The 11224-nt window shown below is 41.3% G+C and overlaps 1 protein-coding gene across 2 annotated transcripts in view; it reads right to left on the bottom strand.

The window, feature by feature from the left end:
• LOC116395829 (glycerol kinase-like) overlaps window positions 1–9477 on the bottom strand; it is a 17951-nt gene extending 8474 nt beyond the window's left edge. For both annotated transcript variants that reach the window (XM_031869977.1, XM_031869978.1), the window contains exons 1-8: window positions 9272–9477; window positions 6198–6271; window positions 4746–4852; window positions 4580–4657; window positions 2022–2101; window positions 1617–1754; window positions 992–1101; window positions 684–750 (exon numbers count right to left, since the gene is read on the bottom strand). In XM_031869977.1, coding sequence (XP_031725837.1) covers window positions 684–750; window positions 992–1101; window positions 1617–1754; window positions 2022–2101; window positions 4580–4657; window positions 4746–4852; window positions 6198–6271; window positions 9272–9325 — 708 coding nt within the window. In that variant the 5' untranslated portion in view covers window positions 9326–9477. The remainder of the gene's footprint in view (window positions 1–683; window positions 751–991; window positions 1102–1616; window positions 1755–2021; window positions 2102–4579; window positions 4658–4745; window positions 4853–6197; window positions 6272–9271) is intronic.
• Between the last annotated feature and the right edge of the window lie 1747 nt (window positions 9478–11224).

The raw sequence follows: 11224 nt of genomic DNA, 5'->3' as shown, positions 1-11224 counted from the left end.
ACACACACACACACACACACACACACACACACACACACACACACACACACACACACACACACACACACACACGGGATCTTATCAGGTAATTTATCAGAGTGAGGCCACAAGAAGGAATTGTGTTGAAATGTAACTCCTGGATTCTGAAGCAACAAACAGCGACCTGTACTCGGTAAACTCACAAGCAGAAAATAATTCCATGCATGTGATAAAACATCTGTGCCTTCTTCACAAGTAAAACCTTCCACAAGCAAGCTGTGTGCACGAGTCCTGCACTAGACAGTGTGACCTACAGAGCAGACCTCTGCATGTTGCCTTCTCTGATATAAACCCAGCAATACTAAGTCTTTACATCATTCTTCAGGGATCATGATTTTAAAAAGAAACTCCTCATAATGAGAATATCTTTCATTTGAAAACAGCAGAGATTCAAATGTGAATTCCAAAGGGCAATAATATCCTTTACTACTTCACTGTGAACACTATCAGCACAGTCGCAGTAACTTATCAACTTCTACGGTCAGCGCAGCGATTAAAACATGCCATGAAACAATTCACCAGAGTATTTTAGGACTACCGTCAGTTAGCTGTTTCACAAGACATGCTGGGCCGGTCTCATCCGGTCCATCTCAGAACACAAACAGTATCACAGGAACAGTTTGAGAACTTTAAAGTGAGCTCACCATGCAGCCGTATATTTCAGAGGAGCTTCTGACTTGGGGGAGGATTTCCATCGGGACGTCAAAGTACCTGGGTCGTATAATGTACCGAACACAACAGACGGGGAAAGGAGAGCTTGTTCAAACGGTCTGTATTTGGACAGTTATGGGAATTGACTCAGTGTTAAGGGGTTGGACTGAGATAAAGCTAAAAGTCTTTAAAGTCACATTGTGGCAAACAGAAAGAGTTCAGTAGAACTCAGAGTGTATATGCTTGAGGGTGCTATGCTACAGGCACTTGTTCACATGCTCACTCGCATGCGTTAGTGTACCTGCAGAGCTCAGGATCCCAGTCCAAGCTGTGAATGTTGAAGAGCAAGGTGCGACTAGCGTTGGAGACATCTGTGCAGTGGACCCCCCCGTTCTTGCCCCCCGTCAGGCACTGAGGAAGAAAACAACACTGGACTGAGTGTGCATCAAATGTTAAAAAATAAAAAGGGGTGTAGATTCAGAGAACGTGGAAACATTCATTCATTCATTCTCTATATCTTGATTTAAATGTCATGTGAGGAAAAACACAAAAACATTATACAGACTGTAAATAGACTTCATCAAGTGCAGCTAAGCAACTACAAGAGGAACATCGGCTTTTACTTTTTGTAAGGCTGCACAAATGAATCAAAAAATGTATCGAAATTGCAATATGGTTTACTGCAATTTTCAAATTGCAGGAGATGTCCCTGCCATCGCATCACATTCTACTTTGTTTGGTACAGATTGCCAGATAAATCTCACCCAGAATCCCTTGCATGTGTATTTTAATGAGAATGATCATTTTTAAAACCACTATTTTAATTTTCACATTTGCAAGGTCAGTCATAAAAATATCAATTAGATGTATTCTCAAAATGGAAACTTTCAGTCCCAGCTCCATCTGACCCAAGGCCGGTCTCTTACCCAGATGATCCAGGAGTCCACCGTGCCGAACATGGCTCGCTCACTCAGCACCGCCTGTCGCACCTCATCCACGTTGTCCAGCAGCCAACGTAGCTTCACTGCACTGAAGTAGGTGCTGATGGGAAGGCCTGTCTTGTGCTGGAGAGAGGGGGGGGGGGTGGTAGAGATACTGATGAGAGCATTTGTTTGGGCTAAAAGAAGCATTGTCCTTATGGGTTGACCTAAGAAAGACCTCAAACTGAAGCTACGCAAATATCAGCCAATCAAAGAGAAGACCACCCCCAGTGCTGAGTTCTCTTCTAAGGTTAAGCACCATTAGTGTATACAACACCTTTAGTGGTTCATCAGTCATCCATGCATTCCTTTTCTACACCTGCTCATCCTGCTGGAGTCCATCTCTCTCACCTTGAGGTGGTTCTTGTTTTGACCCGGAGCTTTGTTGATGAGACTCTCCACAGTGGACTGTGTGCGCAGGTCCAGCCAAACTACAGACGAAGCAGAGGAGTACGGATTAAACTCGCCCGTAGTCCATTCGCAAACAAAAAATGTCTCTTTCAGCATTGCCTCTAGAGCAGTGTTTCCCACCTGTCTGGGCTTATTACATCACAAAACATGCATGCCACCTCTTGTCAGAAGTTGCGTGTCTAACAAAGTGATATTTATCTTCTCAAAATGTTTCAATCTCATTATTTTTAAAGATGTACAGAAGGGACATTTCATGAAAGTGCAAATCGTATCATAACTTCTGCTTTATCAGGATGATGATGTATCACCTGACCTGAATGACTGTGTGTATGAATACTACAAACAAGAGCCATGAGGATAGTCAGCGATGCTGGATATCACAAACACACCAACACGCTGTTCTTAAAGTCACATGAAGCTCATGTAGCTGGTGCAATTTAAGAAAAAAATGATTTAATTCCTGGCGAATTATAATCCAAGGAGAAAATGAGTTAAAAAAAATGCATTGTGTTCATACTACTATGAAGAGCATGTGTATATATATTTGTTTCCATATTATTTGAAACATGTTTGAATCCATCTAATCTAATACGAAGTTATCTGAGAAGAATCTTTACTTGAATATCAATTCTAAATCTGTACTACTATAGTAATCACTTCTGTTCTTTGAGACCTGCATGAAAATACCCCATCATTAGAGTAATCTATTACTATTACGGGTAGAAACTACAGCCTGCAGCCGTGAAGCTTCAAGAAACCAGTAACACCAGTTCAGCAGAGAGAAAAGGGCTCAATATCCAGTGGGTTGTGAACAGCATCCATAAAGCCCCCCAAAGGTGCACGAACTCGACTGTGGCTAAGTGGAGAGCGGGGCCGTCCTTCAATCAGAGGATCGGTGGTTCCGGCTCCGCTAGTCGCATGTCGATGTGTCCTTGAGCAAGACACTTAAGCCCAAAAATTGCTCCCGTAGCTGTGCCTACGGTGTAGAAATGTGATGGACTCTGAATTGTAAGTCGCTTTGGATAAAAGCGTCTGCTAAATGACTGTACTGTAATCTCAAAATAGACGTGTGACATTTGAGCCTGACAGCAACAATACATGTGCACTTAAACTATTAGAGACACACATTTCATTGGGACTGTCTCAGTTTCCTACAAACCAAGAATCAGAATGAGTCCAAAGATTTCATCATCACTCACAATTTAACACATGGTGGCTTTAGGCTAGATAACTGGTCTTGCCTCTTGAGGAATTGCTGAGCACAGTGACAGTGACAACCCACCCCCGACACATCGCTCCCAAGAGGCATGTGCTCAGCTCGTACTCTGAATAATTGCCACGTGGGACGGTGGGTGGGGCAGGGAGAGACGTGATGTGGGACACTACGATCTGGTGCAACCTAGTCATGTGCCGTCACCGTGCTGGTTCCCAGATGACATATTATTCTTATTTGCTCAATGAAAGACGTTACAGCTGAGAAGTACGGACTGTTCAGTCCGACACTTCGCAAGTAGTAACCAGAGAAGCTGCAGCAAAGGGAATCTTTACAAAAATAGGCTGGTTGAATCGAGGGATGGTGTCTAAATTGGGTCTTTGTCTGCCTATACATGCAGCTAGAGGGGAGCTCCGCCCATTCTCTAAATTCATACATGTTATTCCTACAGTCTTACACCGGGTTCACACTGGAATCGGGAAGGAGGGAGAAGTCAAAAGTCAGTTATCATAGATCAGAGACCATTTATGCATTTCATATATAATTGACATTTTTTATAGCAGATTATCAGTGTGTATTCTAGCCAGATTAGCTCGCGGCATGCTGAGAAAACAGACCAGATGCCAAACCCATCTCTGAAGATAGGGAGCTGGCCGCGGTGCGTCATGTGTTAACAGCCCAATCGGTTTACATGGGAGCTGAAAAAGACAGTCAGCACAACACGAAAATCACAGCATGTTGTTCATGTGTGAACCTGGCACAAGACAGTCCACAAATATCAGTGAACATGAACAACTCTCTCCCAGATTTAAAAACTAGAGTGCTAAAACTCAAACGTGTGATGTCATCAAGTACACAGTGAGGAGCTGCTCCATAGACAATGAATAGTGGAAGATGCTCTAGATGACACAGAGCACACAGGGGAATGATCGGAGTAGATGGTACATTTTCTGTTTCACAACTGGAACACTACTGGAGAATGAAGCTCTTTTGGGTACAAAGAAGAAAACTCGTGCATCGTCTCTGGAGCAGCTCCTCACTCTGTACTTGATGACATCACAAGATGGAGACTTCCTTTCTCTGGTTTCTGTCAGAGAGAGAGAAGCTCATGTTCATCATGCCATCTTCATCTAGGTGGTGTTCCCCTTTAAATTCCTTTACTTTAAAGTTTTGACATGTGATTTTTTTACAGTGTGTGTATAAATGGTCTAACTTGTAAACATTGAATCATACCAAATTAATATGTGAAGCAGAATCTGTTCACTCAGATGTAGAATGCACCCACCAATGGCGTTGTAGAGTGGCTCTCCGGTCTCTTTGTCCCAAATCAGGGTGGTCTCTCTCTGATTGGTCACCCCCACCGCTGAGAAACCAGCAACAACAAACTGTCAGCTTTGGTTAGCAGTCGTGTGGCTAACATATCTCCACCCACAGTCAGGCATTGTCCACACCTTTTATGTTGGAGATGTCGACGTTGAGCTGGCAGAGTTTCTCACAAGTCCTCTCCAAGCACTCGTACACCGACTGCATTATCTCTTTGGGGTCCTCCTCCACCCAGCTGAGTGAAACACAAATACAGACATGTCTGTTCTGTACTTTAAACAAAGATGGAAACCAAACCATCAACAGTTGTGTGAGGCTGTTGCTACCTGCTACCTATCACAAGGCAGTACTGTGTTCCTCAGTGAACTGCCTCCTTGGTGGAGAGCTGAGAGCATCACAAGTATCTGATTGATGCATTTCCCATGTTCACACTAATATAGGGTAATAAAAATAACACTGAAGATATTAGACAGTGAGGGCGTGATTAGGCTTACAGTATATAAATGTATTCTCTTCACTGAAAGTCCGGCCCGCACATTTGTTCTGACCCGTAAACAAATGGAGTTGATGACCCCTCATTTAGAGGAAACTGTTACGGTGGTTTTCTGAGAATTAGTTTAAGTAAACAGCTGCTCCTCTGGCTGATGTGACCTTTAAACATGACTTAAACTGATCACTGCAGCTTCAGCACATGTGTGCATTGAGGCAGGAATATCCAGGATCTACATGTAGCCATTGTTTCTGTTACAAAACAGAGCCAAGAGTAGAATTTGCTAAATTGTAAGGATACGAACTTAAATACGCTGTCTATCATTTACACATCCCATAATGTTTCTGACCTGGCCTAAAGCAGGCTGCACCAAATATATGGCCTCCGGTACTTTGTACAAAGCGTTCCATCAACCAGATTCGAAATGACGTCAACATCTGAATGTGTATCAACCTACAAAACCATAAGAGCTGGACCTTAGACTCATTGTGTTCTACACATCAAATAAAGTAAGAGATTAATCTAAAAAGCACTTCCATTGTAACCTCGGTAACCCTGTAAACATTGATGGAAGAAGGAAGACATGGTGGTTACTATCTGGGACGCAGCATGGATTTACAACTAGACCTTTTGATTGTTCTTTGTACATTAACTCAGCTAGTTTTCTGCCATTCTGAAAGATGTCCTGTATAATGCATGTTTACCAAATAAATAAAACACTGACTCTGCACTATTTACTCTCTGTACAGTCAGCAGCAGAATATGGTTTGGTTAGTTTAAAGAGCTTCTGGCAGCCCGACATTTAAGAGTGTTCTGTTATTGTGAAGTAAAGCTGCAACGCTTAGTCGACTAGTCAATTTAGTTGGCAACTGTTTAGATCTTCAAATAATCATTTTAGTCATTTAAGCAAAAATGTCAAACATTTGCTGTTTCTCGCTTCTCAAATGTGAGGATTTGATGCTTTTTTTGGTCGTATATAATAAACTAAATGTCTGTGGGTCACACAGAACCAGACAGTTGACAGTGTCCCCTTGGTGCGTGGTGAAATTATAACCGTTAATTGCAAAAGAATTGAGATTAAAGCACTCACCCTTCTTTGGGGAAACTCTGCTTGATCTCCATTTGGTGGTGACTCACCAGCTCAGCTGTTTTTGCATTGAACACCTGTGGAGAGGTTGAATTTATGAGGGACCAGGAATACTAAATGAGACAAGGCAAGACGACACAGGGCTGGAAATAGTGTCGGGAAGTTATATTTGTGATTTACATACAAGACAGAAAGGAGAGCACATGATGATTATTATTAGCTGAATTATTGCAGGCACCTCACGCGCCTGGCGTGAACATCCCTCCACTAGAGAATGGCTCCCTGTTACAGAGGGTGATGTAACAGGAGGCGGCCTATTAGTTGAACCTACAGTCAGACAGAAGTCAGCACTTCTTCTAAGAAGGTAAACCTCGGTGTACACATCTGCAACTCAGCTGCCGACAGTACTCACATTGCTAGCTTATGAGAATTCAACACAGCAACGTAACACACGGAAAAACCGTGACGCACTGACACACACAACTCTTTACACTTCACAATCCTCTCACAGCTGCAAGACTTGACCCAGATACAAACAGGCTACACGCTGAACCCGTTAACACTGAAAGGGAAGAGGTAACATTCTGTTGAAGTCATGCAGTTGGACATCAAACAACACGATGAACTGCATGACGGGTCTCTGATCTCACTCTTTTTTTATACTTTATTGCAATGTTTCCATCTTCTTCTTCCAGATAATTGTATATTTCAAAGTGCATTGCACATGTCTGTACATTCTATGCAAGTTAAGTGAATACATAGCAGAAAATAACCACGACACACAACAACTAGACAAAACGTAACGCAAAGAAAAAACATTTGGAGTCCAAAATTGCATCACAAATAAGTCAAAATCTGACATCCACTGAATACTTATGCCAACAAGTTCCCCATTTAAGCCATGACTTTCATGTCGACGTGACCCTATGAAGTTGACCAGGAATACAAGTCAAGTATCCTCGTAGCCAGAGTGTCATCAAAACATTTCCACGGGATCATTGCCAGGCTTTGTGTGGCTTGTTGTTTGTGGAGCGACCGTGCTAGTCAACAAAAACAAATACATTTTGTAAAATTCAACCTAAGTGTAACATCACTTTGTAGATGTACTGACACAGAGACCTCATTCTGAACAGTTTCACTAACAAACCATCAGATTATGTCCAAAGCTCAGCAAAAGACTGAAACTATCATGCCATCTCTTTATAGTGTCAGGGTGGATCCAGTCTACTGCAGAAACAGCTCGGAGCGTGCAGGACTCAAGGCTATTGTTATATTATAGTTATATTGAGGATATAGTTCAACATTGTTGACGAGCTTGATCACTACCATCTACGACTAGAGAAGACGTTGCTTATCGTCGTATGGGTCCCGTGAAGAACCTCACAAACAACCTCCTGGGTTTAGGATTAACTGTTGGTTTAAATGACATGTGCATGTGACTGTGCAGTCAGTGTCACCGGGTCAGCTTTCAGCCAGTGACCTCACAAAGGGTTCAAAGGGCTGGTAACTAATTAAGAAAACTTCCAGAATGCCGTTATGGAACATGTTCGCTGTGGACATCCGTAACTTTTCACCACATAAGTTTGAGATATACTCCCCGCATAATGAAAAGGTTGAGTTACAGATGTAAAATATGAATTTGTGTAGATGCTTAATATGTTGTTTCTTCTTCGTTGCTCATTAATGTTAAGTCTTTACCAGGATCTGAGATCATAATTGTAGTAAAAGCAGCTAGTGTTTTGAATTTAGTATCAGACACCAGCCAAAGTCACATTTCACCCTAATGTGCACCCGATGCACTCAGGCATCAAACACCGTGTCTGCTTCTACCTCTACGGCGCTCCAATCCGCTGTATGCTGTGCAAAGTCTCAATCTTCCGGCTGACCTACTTGTTGAAGCCCAACTCTATTCACAACGGATCACTTAACAGGACTCATCTTGCTAAACAGTGGAAACAAAGCAACAAGTGGAGAAATGTTTTCACGTGATGTCTGCGGTATTCACACAGGCAGAACTAGGAATGGGATGATTTTAAGGAGGTGAGTGTCTTTGGTGGTTAACAGTATGAACTCAACACAACAGGAGAATTTCACAAATTAGGATGAGTCAGTTAGTTTGCCTTAAAGGGGTTCATGAACTTCAATGCTGAAAACTCCTAATGCAAAGAGCTGACTCGCTGAATTAGTCTTTACACACAGACATGAAATCACATGCTCATTCCTCAGAACACACTCACCTCATAGTAGCACATCCTTATTACTGTGAATATGAATCTATTCAACACATTGGGTGGTTTGTACAAATCATTGAGGTGACCAACACTTCAACATAGTCTACAAGTCTACAGGCGGTTTGTCTTGTATGGATGTAGAAGGTATACTGCAGAGTGCAGCTGTACGCATTTAAAAAGGCTTTCAGTGTCAGTGTTTGTTTGTTTGTTTGTTCGATCTTTGAGAAAGGGCCTTTTGCAGACAAAGTTTTACTGGGAATATGTTGCTTCTTGACAGCATCATTTCATAATGGACATTTTGTTTCATAATTCAATAACGGTTGACATGCATCATGTTTATTAAAAGCATTAATATCAGGTTTATTAAAAGCATCACAGCATTATACATACCGTTATGTATAATGTTGTGATGCTTTTAATAAACCTGATACATGATGCATTACATGGTTCGATAGAGTTGATATGTAATTGCATGCCATTATGATATTTTGAAACCCAAAATTAGGAAGATAGCCTTTTGTGCTAACAGTTTAGCACATTGAAACCAAGTAAGTCAAAGCCATATATCATAATACTGTATATTGTCATACCACTGCTCTCGTGCAGGTTAGCGTTAGCCTAGCCGCGCGTAGTTGCTTGCTAGCCAATTAAAGTCGCGTTAGTTACCCAAACTTATCATTTCCACTTGCAATAACTTTCTTTGAGTCGAAGCCTTCGCTATTTGCTATCAGCTAACGTTGCGTGTCAAATAATACAGCAAATGCCGAAAGAAAGTGAAACACAGAAGTTGCATTAATAAAGACCACTCGGTGTGTTAATTAACACGAACCATATGACGTCACTCACCAGAAACCTCGTCGAGCTCGTGCCCTGGTCAATTGCAGCAACCAGCGGATCCATCGTTCTACTTTTTTTTTTCTCGTGACCGTAAAAAACACTAAAAACCAGAGGCTAAACACTACCAGCTGGTGGATTCGACACTTGCCAGGTTTCCACGACACGAGTGGTTTTAATCAAACACCGGCCAACACTCCTGTCGCGGGGTATAGACGGAGAGGGCAGGGTCATGAGTGAGGACGAGCCGGTGTTCTGTTGATTGGCTGCTCGGTAGAAGGCGTCGGCCACGCTCTGTCCAATCGGGTTTGGGGACACGGTCTCTCAATGAAGACCCCACGCTACTCCACGACCGCGAAGGTCCGCCTTGTGTTATTGTTTTGATCGAGAGACCTCTAGCGGCGTTTAATATGACCAAGGATGCCTCTGATATGACTAACGAGCTCAAACTGTTACTTTACTTTATGACACAGTCATCAATTAAAAACCTGCTGATTGTTCAGTGATTATCCCACAAAAGCCTTGTAGATTGATCATGTATTTTTTTAGGTACAAAAAAATACAATAGATTATTAAGGACTATTCTCTCTTCTGTGTGTTGCCAATACACTTGAAGAGGAACAACAGAGCAGTCATTTCGTAGTTAAGATAAGAAGTTACCTCTCTTTTCCAATTCCACCAAACAGTTAAAGGCAACTTTTTAAAGTTTTAACTTCCATGACACCAGAGAACAGATTAAGTAGCAACTTTTGGGATGCTTTTCAAAGTTGGATAACATATAATAATGATCAAAGTATTCAGAGCCTAACATTTGAAAATAAACACTTTTTGTCTCCAATAAAACAAGACAAGAAAACAGAGTTTGGGAATATCAATTTAATTATTTTGGCAAACCATTTCATATTTGTTGTTTCTTTAAAACTATTCCTATATTTGCTGCGTATCTAAACGAGATAACATTATTATACAAAAGAGTGTTAAAAAAGTCCTCTATTTATATGAATCTATGTACCTGATTGACCTACCTGTTTTTTATTTTTTATATTTCGTAATGATTTATTTTGTCTGTTATTTATATCACTCGCTCGCAGTGGCGGCTGGTGGAACATGTTCTCTGTAGGGCTGTGCCACATCCAATCAATTTCAGCAAACATCCCAATATGATTTAATGCAAAAAAATGAAGGTCTCAAACACGCATTACTACTTTACAGTTAAATATTTAACCTTTATTACATGAAAAAAAGCAGTAAATAACACTTTGACAAACACGTCAGGACATCTTATTTTTGTCTCCCTCACAGGGAATTCAGTATAATATAATAATATATATAGCCAAGAAAGTATGATACAGATGCTGTAACGGAAGTGGCAACAGGAACAGGAGAGCCCCTTTGACTGCTCACTACAAGCTCGTAGATACAGAAAGGTGTGCTCTCCCCTTTAGCCTTGTTAACAATGCTACCAGTGGCATCGAGGAAGACTGTTGAGGTATCCACCAAAACATGGCTGAGACACACCTCAGCTAAACCTATCTCTATATTCTTCTATTCAAATAATTGATTCATCAATTAATTAAGTTATTTCTCAAATTAAAGACTAAACAAATACTTCGAACATAGTGAAACTGTGGTACTGTCATGTACTGCAGGTGAACTTTGATTCTATCAAACACCTCTACTTTCTGCAGAGCGAGGAGCGAGACCCTAATAACGTTTGGGCTCCTGGCTGACTCTTACACAATGGAAACTTCTGGCTGACTTTAAACCATAGTGAGCAATGTCTGAAAGTGTGGTTTTGAGACTTTTTTTAATTTTGAGTTTTGTGTTTAACACATTTAAGTTTTATTCCGCTCATTGAGCCATAATTGATTTCTTAACTATTACTGAGCTAAGAGTAATTTGAAATCCATCATGACTTTACTTTTTACTGTTAAGTGTTAACTTGAAGAAGCCTGTCATAGATCG

Source organism: Anarrhichthys ocellatus, unplaced genomic scaffold (assembly GCF_004355925.1).
Source record: "Anarrhichthys ocellatus isolate YVR2014 unplaced genomic scaffold, GSC_Weel_1.0 scaffold50, whole genome shotgun sequence".
Lineage (NCBI taxonomy): Eukaryota > Metazoa > Chordata > Actinopteri > Perciformes > Anarhichadidae > Anarrhichthys > Anarrhichthys ocellatus.
The sequence above is the reverse complement of the archived record's forward strand: the minus strand, read 5'-3'. Positions and strand labels throughout refer to the sequence as shown.